At 45.8% G+C, this 17895-nt stretch overlaps 1 protein-coding gene across 14 annotated transcripts in view; it reads left to right on the top strand.

Annotated features, from left to right (window-relative positions):
• The window catches only part of MYO9A (myosin IXA), a 188275-nt gene that overhangs the window by 163614 nt on the left and 6766 nt on the right, over positions 1-17895 (top strand). For 10 of the 14 annotated variants that reach the window (XM_067004001.1, XM_067004002.1, XM_067004004.1 and 7 more), the window contains 13 exons: positions 5086-5198; positions 5627-5784; positions 6879-7102; positions 7597-7713; positions 8404-8595; positions 9568-9615; positions 10345-10456; positions 11348-11409; positions 14162-14354; positions 14793-14921; positions 15728-15833; positions 15949-16080; positions 17354-17477. In XM_067004001.1, the coding sequence (XP_066860102.1) occupies positions 5086-5198; positions 5627-5784; positions 6879-7102; positions 7597-7713; positions 8404-8595; positions 9568-9615; positions 10345-10456; positions 11348-11409; positions 14162-14354; positions 14793-14921; positions 15728-15833; positions 15949-16080; positions 17354-17477 (1710 nt within the window). The remainder of the gene's footprint in view (positions 1-5085; positions 5199-5626; positions 5785-6878; positions 7103-7596; positions 7714-8403; positions 8596-9567; positions 9616-10344; positions 10457-11347; positions 11410-14161; positions 14355-14792; positions 14922-15727; positions 15834-15948; positions 16081-17353; positions 17478-17895) is intronic. The other 4 variants (XM_067003997.1, XM_067003996.1, XM_067004000.1 and 1 more) reach the window with 1 other exon arrangement.

Here is a 17895-nt window from a genome sequence, read left to right as displayed (position 1 = left end):
TCTCCCAGTTTTTCTGCGGCAGGAGGTAGCAGAGGTGTCCACGTAGATGTGCGGATAAACCCAAGGCAGTGTCTCGTGCCATAAGTGCTCACATTGCCACAGATCCAGCAAATATCTCGTGTGATCCTAAAATCTGCCTTTGCAAGAAAGTCAGATGGCTAAGGAGGGCTTTTCATGACTTTTCTGTTAGCAGTTTTTATTATAAACAACACGTTTTTCCTCACTGGGAAGGGGCAGAGTTTCACAAATTCCCTGAATTTTTAAGGTTACTCATGATAAATTTTCAAGGGTTTTGAGCCAGGAATACTTCAAGTGCTGTCTGGCAGAAACATGGTTGAAAGACGTGGCTCTTTGAACTGAACTCACTTGGCTGTGCTTTAGTTCATCTCCCTATTTTTATAATAGGAAAGGGAGAATTTTACAGAGGAGTAATATCAGGACCAGCTTTTATTTTTTGTCCCCTATTTGACGAGAAGTCAGCTTAAATAAACTTGCACATGAAAATGCAGTGCCTCCTATCCTGCACCTTTACATTCACTTGAGGCATGCATTTGAAGACACAATGAGAAAGAAAATGTTCAACTTCCTTACACTAAAGAACCAAAGACTCTCCATTAAGATGGGAAAAAAGATAGATAGGGAGGAACAGGAAGCCAAATCTGGAGGTGTAGGTCCAAAACCACCTGCGGACCTGTAGGAAAGCCGCGCTTGCCCGGAGTGTCCCTCTGTAAATGCTCGGTGCGTGCAGCCAGGAGCCCGAGGGAGCCTTGGCAAGAAGGCAACAAACTTTTCCTTGGTTGATGCTAAATGCCAGCATTTTCATCTGGACTTCCTTCTGCCGCAGTCTCGCTTCCTGGTCTAATGGCACATGGACCTGGTCCCTGCAAATGCTGGAAGGAGCAGCTCAAAAGCGTGGCAAGAGTCCTGGGCTTTGCCATGCTGTGTTCCTGGAGGCTACCCTGTTACAAAGCCCTAGTCTTTTAGCCGTAGAAGTCTTTTCCACTGGCAATCTCTGCTGAGACGCAAAAGGTGCTGGGCTAACGCTTGGGAAACTCCATCCTTGGGAGGGACCTGGCTCATCCCACTCATTAGAGATGCTCCTGGGCCTCTGCTCACTTTGTTTAACAGCTCTCACTGCATGCAAGTAGTAGTAGGTGCCAACTGTATCGTCTCTCCTCCTGTATCCCTCTTCTCTGCGCTCCATCACTAGCTCTAACTGGTGGTCAGGCTTAGCCAGCGGTTTCGCCTTGACGCAACCCTTTGTGCGGTTGAGTTCTGCTTTCTAGCAAACGCTGCTCGTAAAGTTGTGTGCCCAGTGGTATCGTATGTCTGTATGTCTTGACCACATGTACAGTGTTTCCGTCTGTATTCTGTATTGCAGGTTTGGGACCAGCTCTTTGGCTTGTGGCTTCTTTGTGTCAGGATCGCCACACCCGTAGGGCAGAGCTCTTTAAAGCAGCAAAATCCAGCTGCTTATTCATATTTATTAGCAGAGCCTGCTCGGGTGTTGCAAATGATGAAGCAGCCTATAATAGGGCAGTACTGGTGCATGTTGGTTTGGGTTCAAGTAGGTGAATGTGTGTGTAGCCATATCCCTCATGTCTTGTGATGCTCACATGAAGACGCACCAGGCAGTTGTCACGCGCAGGCTGGTTGCCCTCCTACTGAATAGTTTATTCATAGGGTTCCTGCCCCCAGCTACGACTTTCCAAAAAGCCCCTTTTGATGTGCTGCCCAATGGCCGAGGGCTGCTGGATACACAACAAAGATCAAGTGTGACTTTGTGAAGTTAAGCATGTGATGAGACTCCTCGCTGGTGCGAACCCGGCTGTTTTACCCATTGGTTTCACGACCACTAAGTCAATGGTTGAGTGTCACCAGCTGGTACGTGTGGGGCCACCAGAGACTGATGCTCCTGACCTAAGTGCAGGGTAGCCCAGAGCATCTTCAGCCAGAGCTGAAGTCCAAGGTGCACCAGTATACAAGCTGGCTGCTTAAGGTACAGTTATCTGCAAAGAGCCAAGGTGTCTTTAAGGATAAAGGGCTTCCTGACGAGACCAAGCCTTCAAAGGTTGCTTGAGTTTTTTGGCCAAGGATATACCTGCCTTGCCGTGAGACAAGTACAAGTGGGAGGAATAGCTTCTGGCTGTGGTCAGTGCATATTAATACCACTTGTGTTTTGCACCTACGCCTGGAGAACTTCCCTCCAGCAGATAGAAAGAAAGCCTTGGTTAAAGAAACCACACCAGAAATACCTTCCGCATATATTTCCCTTCAGCAGAGCCTCTTAGAGAGGGCCCTGGATATTGAAGCAGTGATATATTTTGCTCCAACGTCCGTACTAAAGCCATGAATTGACAAACAGCAGTCTGAGTATCTCTGTCATTTGTCACCAGCTGATCCCAAGCATCCCTGAAGAGCCAGCCATGGAAGAAGAGCTCTTGTCCTCAGCTGTTCAGAGGGAGCGTTGCACTTTAGGAAGCCCTTCAACACAGCACGTAGCACTGCTGCCTGCTGGGACAAGTCATCTCGCTTGGCCTCTTTCTAGCATGGGCAAGCAAAATAGAGGTTGTTCTTTCAGAGTTAAAAAAAAAAAAATGGTCCCCTTTTGCTCTATGGGATGAGTACGGACCCCCTGGATATCGCGGTTTGCACGCACATGGTGCTTTGTGGTGTTCCCTGCATGGAAGAGGGCTTGTCTTGGGAGCTGAGAAAGTTTCCCATCCAGCTGAGGACCTTGCCCTTCACAACTTCTTGGAAGGGTCCCTCAAACAGAAGGGTCTCGTGCCAAAAATGCCTTCAGTCCTTCTTTCAAAGCCTGTAGAATTTGCAGTGGTAGCAGAAGAAACACTGATCTATAATAGATCAAAAATAGGGGCAGAGCAGGGAGAGATTGTAGTGGTAATGGCCAGAGGGTGATGGGGAGGTGAGGTCTGGTAGGAAGTCTCATCTCCCCACAAAGCCTGCCTTCAGAGAGAGGCATGCAGTCTCTGAGGCGTCTACATGGGATGAAAGTAAGTCCAAAGCCTTATCTTTAATCTTAACGACAAGGCTGTATGCCACTTGCATCCTGTCATATGCTCTGATGTCAGGGAGCATTTCTTCTCCACAGTTTTATTCCACACTGGTAAAGATGAGGACCGTTTTCAGACCCTATCCGTTAACATCCAGTGGGCAGTGATGTCCGTGCTGCGTTTTGCTTTACAAAAAGCCCTTTTCAACAGAATTTCACAGAGTCTTTTTCCCCTCTCTGCCCTGAAATGCGTCCCCTTATCTCTCAGACAAGCCAAGGCAATTCCAGGAAAACACGCCGAATCGCCTGCACAGAGCAATCACAATGTCCATTACGCCTCTATATTCAAGTACTTCATTGCTTGTATTATTTGGCATCCAGTTATTCCTTAGTTATTTAATTACCCCAGGTCATTTTAACTTTGGTCCTTGGCTCACGGATATATCCCCTTGATGAAGAACAGGATTTGTATCATATTTTGATTAATAATAATAAGAAAAAAAAAATCCTTCAGTTTTGTTTAAAAAGTGCATTACAGATGTTATATCATGGGGGCAAATATTTTAATAGGGTCACTGGATGGAAATCACCTTCATGGGTTTTGAGGTCCTTTTTTCCCTTGCAAGTCTCCACAATTTATATGTAATCATCACCTAAATGTAAGAACAACAGGAACAAAAAAACCTATGATGAAAGCAGCTTTTTCTTTTGCAGTGGCAGTTTTGCCTTGTGTGCTGCCATCTTCTGGCTGGCAGGGAGGTTAGTACAGGGGTGAAAAATAAAGAATGGGAGAGTAAGTGTGGTAAATGTGACTGCCCTGCAGCCCATAATTTATTGAATTTTATGTGAAATGTTTTTTTTGGTGAAAAGGAAATGCTTAAAAGCACGGTGCATTCAGCTGAAACATCTATGTGAAGGGAAAGCTGAAGAAGAGATCTCCCAAATCATTTCATACAGCCTGACTCCCTGCTTTCATTGTGCTGAAAGGCTCTCCTTCAAGAGCCAAAATGTATTAATATATATATATATATGGCAAGAATATTTCTGGGCTGCACGCTGCCAGGCTGCCTTTGGATGGCTTCCTCCTCCATGCTGGGTAAACAAAGAGAGATTTTAGTAATATTTCCCAAGATAAAAAACATTGCTCATATAACACAGTGGTGGAGGCTTTGTGAGCGTGTGACAAGAGAGGGACTAAGGTAACATCTCCATTTTTGCTGCCTCTTGGGACATGCTTTTTGGATAGCAACTGCCAGTCATTAAAATACAGCGTCATGGCTGTGGCCTCTGCGGCCTCTGGGGAGAGGAGGAAAGCACCATCGCTTGCCTTGTTTCCTACCGAGTGCAAGATAATAGAAATGGTGCAAAACTTATCATTGTATAATGCAGAATAATTTAAACCCACATTTTTAGAACTTAGTAGATATTATTATTCATGGAACCCTGTTAACATCTGATTATTGCAAATTCCTGTCACCCTTAAAAATGAGCTGGGGGCATTTAAAGAGGTGACAAAGGCAGAAAGCCTTTGTATTAAAGCTGCTTAATCTCTTATTTCATAAGGGTACATTTTAATGTGTCCTTGGCACAAAGATTTATTTTTTTTCCTTCTGCAAAGTCTCCAACGGAGGCTGATGGCAGGCACAAGGTTGAAGTGGGGAACACCACAAATCACTTAAGTGTGGCTAACGATTGCGGCTAACGGGGCTCTTCTCGGCCAGAGAGCCGGGCTGCCCAGAGCAAGGTGGCTGAGCAGTTCTGCGTGCTTGGTGATGAGGGCCTATGGCTCAGTGCACACCGACTTCCAGCATTTGTTGCTAAAGGAGGAAGAAGGTTGGACCTCGAGATAGAATTGGAGTAAGAGAAATGTCCTTCTGTTTTAGAAGCCATTAAAATATTTCTGTAGTTGCAGGAGCTGCAGCTAGCTCGACAGGGACATAGATTTTTACCCGTAGGCAGATAGAAATAAAGATTTCATTCGTAACAGGTGAAATGTCTAATTTTTGCTTAAAGAGTTCTGGAATTCCAAGAACTGTCTCATTTTTGAATGATTCATCCTTGAATTGTTACAGACGGTGCAGCGGTTCACCTCTGGGGAAGGCCAAACAAAACTCCATAAAACCATGTCTCAGGGGGAGATCGGGAAGCTGGCGGCCGCGCAGAAGACCCTGGCCCCAGACGGGAGGTATGGAACGTGGCTGGAGCTGGGGGACGAGTCCACCCCGAGCCCTTTTTGATTTCCTTCACACTGCTGAGCTGCACTAGTCCCCAGCTTGGTGGTTTTGGCTCAACCAGCCAAAATCAGAATGAGTTACTCGTCACATCTCTTCATAAGTGACCACGAACACACCCAGTTAGAAGGGGTGATAAAGTTCATGTCACAACAAAGTTTTGAAGCCGTATGCCAGGCATCCCATCCCAAACCACCCAACAGCATACATGAAACTTGGAGTTTCCTGCATTTCCCGGGGACAAATAGCCTGGTTTTCCTGTAAGCAGTTGTACACATTTAGCTCCTACTAAAAGGACATGAAGGTCTGGGAGACTTTAGGTGGTTTTGGCTTGAAGGACACTTTCCCGGTTAAGGCAGTTCTTTCCACAAATTATTTCCAGGCCTCAACGAGCCAAGATGAGATTTTGGGTGAAGGGAAAGCAGGGGGAGAAGAAGACCCCTCGGGAGAAGCTTGCTACACAGTCTGAGCTGCTGGAGCTGTACGCGGAGCAAGAAGCACCCAACAGAGAGGTGATTTCTGGCTTGCAGCTTGGTGAAGGTGAGTGCTGGGCGAGCACGCAGCAGGATCACATGTGTTGTAAGGGGCAGAGAAATTGCATTTGCTGTCATGGCAGAGATAAAATGTGTAGCTGTTTTAAGCCTGGCTTTGCACTACCTTTAAGTGTAGCCCCGTGTATGGTGGCTTGGGTTAAGATGCAGAACTGATAAGTTCATTTATCTGTAGGGTTAGGATACCTGTAAATTAGAATATCATGTATGATTGTATGGTCTAGCTGAGGATGGTGTAGGAGAATGAATTGGAAAACTGCACAAATAGAAATGACGAGCTGGTTCACTTCTCTTGCCTTCATGGGTGACATGAACACGAAACAGCAGCAAGGAAGTTAGATTCTATGGCACAAAATGGGTCTGAAGGAATTCAGAAAACATTCAGAAAAGATAGTATGCGGCAAACCAAACAAATACTATTTCTTTCAAAATTTCTATGAAATTTTACAAGTAGGGGTTGTCACTTTGTTCTGGGAGGCAGGGGACAAGGACAGAGGACAAACTCTTGTACATGACCCCCTGAAGCCAGCTGTGTGCTGTCACCAGCACCTTCCATCTTCCACTGTGGAGCTAATCCTCCAGGCAGCTGTCTGGACACCAACAGATGTTTCCCCTCTTGATAGAGGAAGTAACCAATGGAGAAGTGACATTTAATCTTCCTATAAGCACTGCACAGTACTTTTCTCCTCTGCAGGTTTATTCTGAAGCCTGTCCCGTTATTTTAGTGACAGGACTATTTTTCCGTTGTGCTACCTTCCCGTCTTGCTGCCAGTGCAGCTCTGGGAGATGACCCTAGATTTTTTACTTACTGAGAATTCATCTGGAGCCACAGAATTTTATTATTACCTGAGAACAAACCCTACTTCTCTTTCATGCCATGCATGGAGCATGGAGAAAAGCATTTTTATTGCTTACAGCTTTATCTCACCTAATTCAGGAGATGCTGAAAAGCAAAACATATTGCAGAGCTTCAGTGAAATCAAATACCAAACAAACATTGCTACAGCATTTTTGGTCAGGCAGAGAGCAAGTTAACTAATCTGCATTTTGTTCGTTTTCTTCTTTATTAATTACCACCCGTAGAGTTGGGTCCTCACCATCTGACACCCCCGCGGAGTCCTGAGCTGTCAGGAATCTACCGGAGGGAATTTAAGGAGAACAAGGAGCCCTCTCCCAAAGTGAAACGCAAGCGCAGCGTCAAAATCAGCAACGTGGCTCTGGAGCCCGTGCAATGGCAGAATGACTCCCTGCAGATCATAACCAGTGCTAGCGACCTGAAGAGCATGGATGAGTTTCTCCTGAAAAAGGTAATGCCTGTCATTGCCCCTCCAGCTAAATCATCAGGGAGCGGATGGAGACAACAAAACAGTATTATCTTGAAGGCAGCAAGGTGAAACTTATAATCCACCTAGGGGAGAGCTTTAGTTGCACTCCCAAAACTGCGAAGAGTGCACAGTGTGCACCAGGGCAGGCTTGGGAGAGAAGATGGGTGCATTGTGCACGCACAGCACGGTCGTTTTATGGGAGCACAGTAGCTTTGGTACTTCCACTGCTTTGAGCAGCCCCTGGTGGCATCAGAAATGGGTGACCCAAGAGGGCGGAAGCTGAAGGCTCCAGGGAAGCATTCATGTTTTTACGTGCTAAGTTTGCATGCAGGAGAAACTGCCTTGTAGACACACGTAGTTATTAACATCACCTGCCCGTGGTGGAGCAGCTGCTCATTTAGTAGTGCTCCACCTAATGCAGTGCTCTGCCACAGCACAGTCACATCGGTGCATAACACCCTTTGGTTTCTTCCCAGATGAATGAGCTGGATAATGAGGACAGCAAGAAGGACACGCTGGTGGATGTAGTGTTCAAGAAAGCGCTGAAGGAATTCCGACAAAACATCTTCAGCTTTTACTCCTCAGCGTTAGCGGTAAGTGCCTGGACAGCAGGTGGGAACTTCCACCTCCAGGAGAAATGAGATGCTGTGAGTCCTGGTGGTAGAGATGTTGCTGAGCCTTATTCCTGATCTCCTTATCCCAAAGGGAAGATGCTTTTCCTTTGTATTCAGTCCCACAAAGCTGTAAACTTGGACTAATGCTTCTTCATTAGCCAGCTCTCAGTATACTTTGAGAAGAGATTTCTAGTCCCTTCCGTACAGCTTGCTCTCAGTCAAAGGGAGATGACAGTAAGTCAATAAACTCCCGTTTGACACCCAACTTGTCTGGAAACCTGTGGGTTAAAGTTGTGAGTTGTGAACATCTGAGGAATGTGGTGCTCTGCTCTTCTGCTGCTCCGAATCCTAGCAGTGATTTCTGAGCCAAGCCATTTCATTGTCCAGATTGCGTGAAAAGTTCCCTCTGTGGTAATATTTGATCTGTCATTTTTTTTGGCTTACAGCAGCTGCCTAGATTTCTGTCCGTATGCTCTGTGCGCTGAGAAGCCACCCTGACAAAGGTCACGAACAACTCTCCATTAAATATTTTTTTTCTGTCTTTTAATCATAATTGTATTTTCCCCAAGCAGTTGGAAGCCAGTCAAACTAAAATAATTGTCTGGAGCAGAAGAGGCAGTCTAATGTGTATAAAAATCCTTTTTCTTTTTGCTTCTGTTTCTATAAAAGATGGATGATGGGAAAAGCATCCGCTATAAGGACCTGTACGCCTTATTCGAGCAGATCCTTGAGAAGACCATGAGGCTTGAACAGAGGGACTGGAGTGAGTCTCCAGTGAAAGTCTGGGTCAATACCTTCAAAGTCTTCCTGGACGAATATATGATAGAGTACAAACCCCTGGACTACACCGCAGTGAAGGTAGCCAGCATTTTCTCAAGGTCCTTGAAGATTTTGAGCTCTCTTTCTGTGGGGCTGTGCTCTGTGCAGACACCTTGAAGTCTGTTGTCTTCTCTCCTTTTGTAAGCTGGGGTGGACAACATAAGCCAGCACAAGAGGAGTGAGTCATTGGTTGTGTTTCACCGAGCTCAGCAAGCCTGAGCTCACATCTGGGTTGAGCTGGGTCTTGGCCACTGCCAATACGTGAACTTTGTCTCCAGGGCAAATCTGCAACCATCTGTGGATGGTTGGAAAGGCAGCTCCCGTCTTTGAGGGATGTGTGAAAGCATCGTCTTGTTTTTCTATGAGATGTTGTGCTTTCCTAGTCTCTTGAGCTTTTCCCAAGTGACCACATGCATCGCTCTTGGTCTGGTGGCAGGAGCAGGCTACATGGTAGTGACTGTCCTCAGGGTCTAGGTGCAGTTGGTCAAGCAGTCGGAGCTCGCACTGTCTGTTACAAACCTGAGCTCCTTGCTTTCTTCTCCCTGCTGTCTGCAGGGACCACCCCTGGGTCTCAGGCTGGGCTTGGGAGATGGTGTTTCTTGTGGAACAGGGAAAGCAAATATCCCGTTCTCCAGCTCTTCTGCTGCAAGTCCTCCCCAGGCTCTCTGCACAGGATTTCTTGTGAGCAGGCTGAGCATCAGCTCCGGCTGCAGTGCTGTGCCCTTGAGTGTCTTGCCTGAGATCAGAGAGCTTTAGGTCACAGGTGCTGGACTTGGAGCCAGAGCAGCAGCTAATCCCAGCTCTGAGATGGAGACGGAGACAGTTAGCCAGGGGATTTCTGAACACCGGGCGGCTGGTTGCAGTAGGAGCATTTCTTGGAGTGGATTTCATGGGGCCGCAGGTGCACTGGAGGATGGGGCTGGAAAGAGGTAGAAAAAGTTAGATAAGGGACCTTTGCAGGCTTTACTTGTGGGAATTGCCCATAAATACGCTTGACTCTCTTTTTAACACCAGGTGCCAAAAACGGAACGAAAAAAGAGAAGGAAAAAAGAAGCGGATGTGGTGAGTTGAGCACTCTGGGCCTGTGCATTAAAGAATTAATGTCCTTTTGGCCAGAATTACAAGTGATAAGAGACGTGCTCATGACATATCCTATGGTGAGATCTGAACATCCCACCCCAGTGCACATGCAGTCTTGAAAAGATGTGCTAGAAAGATGGACAAGGTGAATTTAGTTTGCTTGCGAATGGCTGTAGGCAAAAACAAGAGCCTGTAAATCAGCATTTCTGTTCATATCAAGGACTGCTATAGGTTGTTCTCTGGAAACATGTCCCACATCAGTCAAGACAGTAAATATAATGTCAGGAATTATTATAGAAGAACTGGGAATGAAGCAGAAAGTGTTGCTCTGGGTTACTTCGTAAACTTAGCACGTATCTTACATCTCTGATAGAGGTTTTTGTCCTAAAGGATATAATAGCACTGGGAAAGATGCAGAGCAAAAAGGGGCAGTGGATGCACAGAAGTGCCTTTCAACATGGAGAGGTTGACCTGTCAACCACAGTCAAATGCAGCTGTTTTCTAACCTGCTTACAGGAAGGTTTGTTTCCTATGCAGGCAGGATTTCTGTCTGAGCTGTCCACAGGGTTATTGGTCCAAAAAGGAAACACAAATAGCAGGCTGGTTCTATGTAAAAGCCCACATTGGAGAGCAGGCCATGTCGGGCTCCCTGTTTTGCAACAGACTCTGCATCCAGCTCTTTTTCTCACCACTGAATCTTTTTCATCGCAGGTGGAAGAGCACAATGGGCACATTTTTAAGGCGACCCAGTACAGCATCCCCACCTACTGTGAATATTGTTCTTCCTTGATCTGGATAATGGACAGGGCTTCTGTTTGTAAATGTAAGCATGCTCCATTTGGCTTTTTTTCATGAGTTTCTGTTACAGTCTTGGGGTTCTGGGCTCTGAAAGGTGTTTGCTACTGTTTCCTGTAACCCCACTCTCAAATATTTGGGATTTTTCACATTAGAATAGCTTTTGAGACAAACCTTAAGGATTTCTGAAGTCCACTGGTAATTTCATGCTGGCATTCCTTCCAGAACCTACATTATGGTTAGTTCTGTGCGTGGGAGCTTTGCATTACGGATATTAACCCAAGTCTTCAAACTGTTCAAACCACGTTTAAGTTGTGCTTTCAGAAGGGATGGTAAAGAGAGTCTGTGGCAGGTATGGCAAACGTACCCCATGGCTTCAGCCTGTGGGATGGATGCTGTGAGTCTCGTGACCATCACAAGTTCATTGGACTTAGACCATTTGACCTCTGGGTACTTGAACTTTTGGGGAGCCCAGGAAAGTGGAGGAGGAACAGGCAAGGTTGAGACATTTTTTTTTAATTTTAATTTTTTCAATGATTCTCTTATTAGGTTGAAAATATCAGCCCTGTGGTGTTTCAGGCTGGTATCCAGTGCAGGAAGAATACAAACTAGGTGCTCTTTCCAACCTATGAGTTATATGCATGTCTGATAGCTCAGAGTGACTCATGGGCTATTTTCTGAGTTGATCTGTCAAGTCGTTTTTTTAACGTTTCAGGAACTTAAATATAGGGCCTTTAAAATTAAAGGCTTCTTTTTCTTTTTTTTTTTTTTGAGTCAATCTAATATAGACTTGGCCCCTGAAGAATGCAAATTCAACATGCTTTTGACATGCACAAATTCTAAGAAGAGCTACTTAATTCACATTTGTGCAGAGGTCTGAAGTTTTGAATTATTAAAAACTATTTTTTCTTCGTTGCAGTATGTAAATATGCTTGTCACAAGAAGTGCTGTCTTAAAACCACGACCAAGTGCTCCAAAAAGGTAAGTTTCTCTCATTCCTTTTCTCTCATTAAATACCTCTCTGACTGTCATCCCAATCTTTTTTAGCCTTTTTTAACAAACACTTACGAGCACAGAACTTGGTACAATGCTGGCAATAACCCTTCATCGAGAGAAGGTTGGGCTGGAGCTCCCTGGAGGTTTCTCCAGCCACTGCTTCTGTGACTGCTTGTATTTCAGTAGTAATACAGAGATGCATCAAGATAGACATCTGCCCAGTCATGCAGCACCTCTTGCAGTGATGTTCTTGGCTTGTAACCGTGCTGAATAATTGAAAGCTGCCTCATTTTATAGCTTTCGAGTACTTCAAAATGTGGTTGGTATAAAAAGATAACGTTTTTGAACAGAGTCGGTGCTACACAGAGAACTCTCAATGTCCAGCGCATTTCATGGTGCGCAATTTTTTTTGTTCTGTGGTGCTGCAGTTTTGGCTGCCATGGTTTTATGTTTATTCTTAGAAGGTCAGGATGCTCCCCTGTGGCCGGTGGGGTTCTTGCAATCCACAGCCAGAAGCATAACCCGCTGCAGCACCCCCAGCCCTAGTTTTGCAAGGCTGAAGCCTTTGTTCCCAGTACAAAAGGCAAAAATACAGGTTGTTCTTCACCCTGCTGCTCCCTGATAGGGCTCCCCACACAGTCCCCAAACAGCCGTGGCACTGCAGCTGAGGATGGGGACAGCGAGAGGAGAAGGGTGGGTGGATGGTGCTGAAGCACTTACTCTGCTCATTAGAGGTGAATTAAGTATTGTTTACCTCATTCAAGGATATGTTTGACAGTGAATGAATGCAGCAGGTCGCCCCAGCTAACAATGAGTCATCAAGCTTTCTTTTTTTGTTTTGAATAGTTTATTTTGTGCTGCATATGCCCCCAAAATAATAATGCAGGCAGGATAATAATGTGTGCAAAGCTTTATCAGACCCTAAGAGGCTTCTCAGGTGTACAGCCTCCATAAAGCCTTATGATTACATTTTTCCCAAGGAATAATCTGAAAAAAAAAATATATATATATATATATAAGTATGTATATATGAATATATTTGCTTTGATACAATATTTCTTCTGCAATTTCTCTCGTTCTGGCAGTCCACCTTTGTAAGAGTTGGGAATGGGTTCTCTGAGGTTTTGTTCTACAAATCTGAGAAGTTTAATGAGATCACTGATTTTTTCAAAGACGTTGCCTTGCATATTTTTAGACCTTTTGCATCTGTGATTTGAGATCTGAACAACCGAGCCTCCTGTTTACAGGGAGGAGACCTTTAGGCTTTGCTAGATGCCACTATTTCACAGGCTGGTCCTCATGCTCTTGGGTCTGCAGTCCGAGCCCATCACCTTGGCCATGGTTCCATGACACCCACCCAGAAATGGAGCAGGAAGGGAGCTGAGGCCATGAAATTTTTGCAGGACAATAGGGGAATTTTGCAGGAAAATAGCACTATTTGAAGTGAGTTTCTTATTTAAATGTTGTGAAAGAGATACTGATGTGTTTTGCCTAAGTTGATCTTTCAGTCCTTTTTCGTTCCTCTCCATGAAAAATGAAACCTAAAAATAATTGCAGCTCTAAATGGTTGCTCAGAGATGTTTGGAACCTTCTCATTTCCTGTTTTTTTTTTGTTTGTTTGTTTTTCTGCACAACAAAGTTTTTGTGCAGTCCACGAGGAAATAAATTTACAGTGTCTCCGTTCGGGCAGTTTGAGGTCCTCCTGTAGGAAGGCTCTGGCTTGTCTGTGCTTGGTGGATTAACTTTTTTTGGGTTGTTTTCAGCAACAGAGTGCCACAAGCTGTGTATTATGCTTTAAGAAGGATGTCTTTTGTTTTCCGGCAATGGCTGATTTTGTAACTGCTTTCTAACCTTCTCCCGGAGTAGATCTGTTTCTCCAGATTTACAGTGGTGAGCTTGAGCAAATGCTGAGCTCATCTCTCTTGGTGGACGTGGAACTGCTTTTGCCCTTGCTTTGTCCATGTCTCTGAATTAACTTGACTTCCCACTGGAGTGAAGTAGGCTGCAGCATTTGTGGCATTACATCTGATGGTGGTTTCAGCAGCCAAGTGGGCTGGTAGAAGAGCAGACCATGAATTTCAGCTGGTAGCTGGGACTAGATGTTCCCCACCTGCTTCTTGGGGCGTTTTTGCTGCAGAGCATACCATGGTCATCTTCCTCACATCATCTCATGAGGTTGATAATGTTTTCTTTGATGAAAGGACAACATTGAATGGGAAAAGCAAAGGTGTAGGAGTGGTTGTAAGAGGAGCTGTGACCTGTTTCAGGGTCATCTTGCCCATCACTGCATTCCAGTGCATGCTGTGTCACATTGCCTTTGCCGGGACTGGGTATTTGTGTCAAAATTTTGTTAGGTCTGCTTTGTGCATCATCTTCGGGCAGTGAAGTCATTCCTGGAGATGGTGCTGGAGGAGCAGGAGGTAAGAGGACCATGCCCAGCTGCATTTGGCTAAAAACACTGTAACCACGGTGCGGTGGTTAAACAAAGAAAACCCAAATGTTTATGACTTCAGGTGCATGCCCAGAGTCTGATTTTGTGTTGCAAGCTGGGACTATGCACATTTATGGGGCTGCTGGTAATAGCAAAACATCAGGTTGAGGTTAAGGTCCAGGGGTGTCCTGTCGTCCTTGGCTTGTGACTTGCAGGTAACCTGGATCAGTTGAAACAGCCTGAACATTGACACATTGCTTTCTGGAAGGCATTTAGGCCCTTTTGCGTTTTTCTCTTCCCCATCAGTATGATCCCGAGCTCTCGTCTCGGCAGTTCGGCGTGGAGCTCTCCCGGCTGACCAGTGAGGAGCGAGCTGTGCCAGTGCTGGTGGAGAAGCTGATCAACTACATAGAAATGCATGGGCTGTACACAGAGGGCATTTACAGAAAATCAGGGTCCACCAACAAGATCAAGGAGTTGCGGCAAGGACTCGATACAGGTAAAAGGGAAAAAAGACAGAAGAAAAATCTCTGCCACGGCAGGGTTTGGTGTAAGCAAGCGTTGCTTTCACGTCTCCAACCAAGTGCTCAAACCAAAATCTGTTTTTGAGTCACTGGCTTGTTCTTTTTGGGTGCAACGCAGAAAAAAAATATAGTTGAGGGAAAGCTCCGTCTTAGAAATGGTGCCAGCAAGAAAAGAAATCCTGATCCCACCCAAGGTTCCTTGCTCTGGAAAATGTGTTTTCCTCTAGTCTTAATGTGTAAAGCTGAAATAAGATGCCAGATTTCCTGCTGCTGAATGCAGTGTGGTGGCACGTGGATGTTTTCTGTCATAGAGGTATAGCTTATCCACACACTGGCTTCACTTACAGTTTAATATTGATCATTATCTCTTGTTTTTATGCCTTCTCAATGCACTGCTGAACCCCAATGAACAGACATTGATAATGTGAATTTAGATGACTACAACATCCACGTCATTGCCAGTGTCTTCAAGCAGTGGCTCCGAGACTTGCCCAACCCTCTCATGACCTTTGAGCTGTACGAGGAGTTTCTGCGGGCGATGGGTAAGGAGCATCCTTTGCCACTGAAAGAGGGTAGATTTAGACTGGGTATAAGGAAGAATTTTTTCACTCTGGGCAACATCTTCCCAGGTCTCACCACCCTCAAAGAAGTTGTGGAGCCCCCCCCCATCCCTGGAAGTGTTCAAGGCCAAGTTGGATGGGGCTTTGGGCAACCTGGTCTTGTGGGAGGTGTCCGTGCCTATGGTGAGGCATTGGATAAGATGATCTTTAAAGGACGGATCATCTCCAGATCATCATTTCCTAAGGGAAATGTCAGCTGCTTTATGTGCCTAACTCTTTGCTTGCTCTTCAGTCCCAAAGCATCTGATTTGCCCCAGTCTTATTTGTCCCGTTTCAAAGTCTGTTTTTTGCTGTAAGGTTTTGTTTTGTTTTATTTTTACTCAAAGCCACAGGCAGTTCAGCCCTGTGTTTGGTAGCATCCATTTCCATCAGAGTTCAGCAGATTTCAACCTGCTCTCCAGGTCTGTCTTTTAAATGGTGATAGTAAGCATGAAGAATGTACCATTTTAAACAGGAGAAAGAAGTAGAAACATCATTTTTAGCAGTACAGTATACTTTCCAGCTCCCAGCTGTAACAAACAACCCTTTCAAAAAAAAAAAAAAAAAGAAATCAGTGTGTCTGAGAGTGTGCCAAGTGCAAGGAGGGCAGAGAGAGCCTGCTGAGAGAGGAATGAGAGGGAGGAGAGCCCTTGCCGCGGCCCCCATGGCTTGGAGATGTCTTACTGGTGGCAGGGGCTGCAGTGAGGATTCCAGCAGTGCCTGTGACAAGGGTGGTGTGTTCTCTGCAGGCCTGCAGGAGAGGAAGGAGACGGTGCGGGGAGTCTACTCGGTCATCGACCAGCTCTCCCGCACCCATCTGAGCACCTTGGAGCGCCTCATCTTCCACCTCGTCAGGTACACGGGACCAGTGGGGAGGCTGCAACTCCTCGTTGCCAGTGGCAGAGGCGAAGGAGCTGCCTTCATCCCTGGCTTCTCCAGTAATCCTTGTATTTTTTATTTTTTTTTTTAGGATTGCCCTCCAGGAAGAGACCAACCGAATGTCAGCTAATGCTTTGGCCATCGTCTTCGCTCCCTGCATCCTCCGCTGCCCCGATACGACGGACCCGCTGCAGAGCGTTCAGGACATAAGTAAAACAACCACGTAAGGATGTGGCGCTGGGCGGGATGGTCCAGCTCCTGCTCTGTGACTGCGGCCACGTCACCACTTACGACTCAATAACCTTTAGTACCGTCAGATGGCTCAAAAATAGAGAGCTTTAGCCTGGAAATGACAAACACTGTACAGCTTTGCATATTAACTGCATCTTAAGGAAGTATTTAATGTTTTCTCAACAGCCAAGCGGTGGTTAATGGGGATTATTAAGTAAGGGAGGATCCACCAGAGCAGATCAACTCGCTCTCCAGGATTTTAAAACATGCTCTCTGCACCCTTCATGCCCAGCAGATCTTAGCAGGAATAAGTGGAGTTTGTGCTGATGTGGTTAATCTTATTTAGACAACTAAGTCTTTATTCTTACTTAATTTGCTGGGATTTTTTTGTTTGTTTGTGGTTGTGTTTTGTTTTTTGAGGAGAAGATGAGGTTTTTTGGTAGGCAGCAATACTGTGTACTTAGATTTCTTTAAGGTATTTGACATAATTGCAAAGGTTTTACAAAAAGTGAAGCACTTGCACAAATTCAGTCTGGCTCACTAAATAGATTTAAAAATGGATAATGGAGACATCTGAGATGAACTGTAGTGGGAAACCATCCAGCGAAGGGCTGGGCTACTTAAAGAGGTTTTTTGCCTCCAGTAAGTGTATTAAATTGTTGAAGAGCAGAACATGCTTGGAGACCCACCTGGTGGGACCCTTTTTGGCCTTAAATACCAAAAACATTCCTGCTAGACTCCCTTGCCTACCTCTGAGTGAGTTTGAATAAATCTCCTAAACTTGTCCCAGCAAGGGATTTCATTGTACTTTCTCTTGTAGACTTCAGCTATAGCACATCCTGTAATTTTATTACACGGAAAGTTTTTCCACAAACACAATCCCAACAGCATTAAAAAGTCAGCTCAGACAGCTAAATGAGCTTGTGTTGCTGTGTTACTGTCTCAGCTGCATGCAAACAAGTCTGCGTGCATTTGCAGCTCAGAAGCAACCTGCCTTTCACAGGTTTGCATCTTCCTTTCCTTGTCCCATCCCTCCGTTCCCAGGGCAGGAGTTTCTCTGCTTTAACCCTTGGGGGTCTTTAATTCCCCTAGTCCAAGTTCCTTGGTCCATCTGAAGTTCTTTACCACCCTTTTTAGGGAATTTCCTTGGGTTTTTCCATCCTTGCACGCTGGAGCTCTCAAGCAAGGCAGATCTTTGTGCCAGGGAGGGGCAGCTCAGATAAAATCCATTCCGACACCAATTTTGTCTTTTCTTTACCCCCCAGCTGCGTAGAACTAATTGTCATCGAGCAGATGAACAAATACAAGGCTCGCCTCAAGGACATCAACAGCCTGGAGTTCGCTGAGAACAAAGCCAAGAGCCGCCTGTCCCTGATCCGCAGGTCGATGGTGAGATGCTGCGCCCGTCCCTGCTGCTCACAGACTCGTGTCCCCTTCCCTGCTCCAAGGGAATTTGCAGCCAGGAGGAGATCGGGTGTTCCCATGGTGTGTCCGTCACAGCCCCGGAGGATTTCTGTCTTGCTGCAGGGAAAGTCAGACCTCCCTCTGGCTCTGATGCTCTCTTCTCTCCTGTCCTCTCCTCTCACCCAAAGGAACCCTGCCGTACCTCCCCCTGCTTATTCCAGCCTCCCTGCCCCCTTGCACCTGCCAAACCATCCCACCCCAGGCAGCACAGGACCCGTGTCCAGCCCTATGGCAGCTCCCCGGGTTTTCAGGGAGTTTTACAAAAACAAGAGTTCAGCAAAGGCGATGGGAAAAGTCTGCCAGAAGCCTGAGAGAAGGCACCGTGGAGATGTAGTCGCTTGAG

The sequence above is a fragment of the Anser cygnoides genome, chromosome 11, assembly GCF_040182565.1.
Source record: "Anser cygnoides isolate HZ-2024a breed goose chromosome 11, Taihu_goose_T2T_genome, whole genome shotgun sequence".
NCBI lineage: Eukaryota > Metazoa > Chordata > Aves > Anseriformes > Anatidae > Anser > Anser cygnoides.
This window is presented reverse-complemented; position numbering and strand designations above follow the sequence as displayed.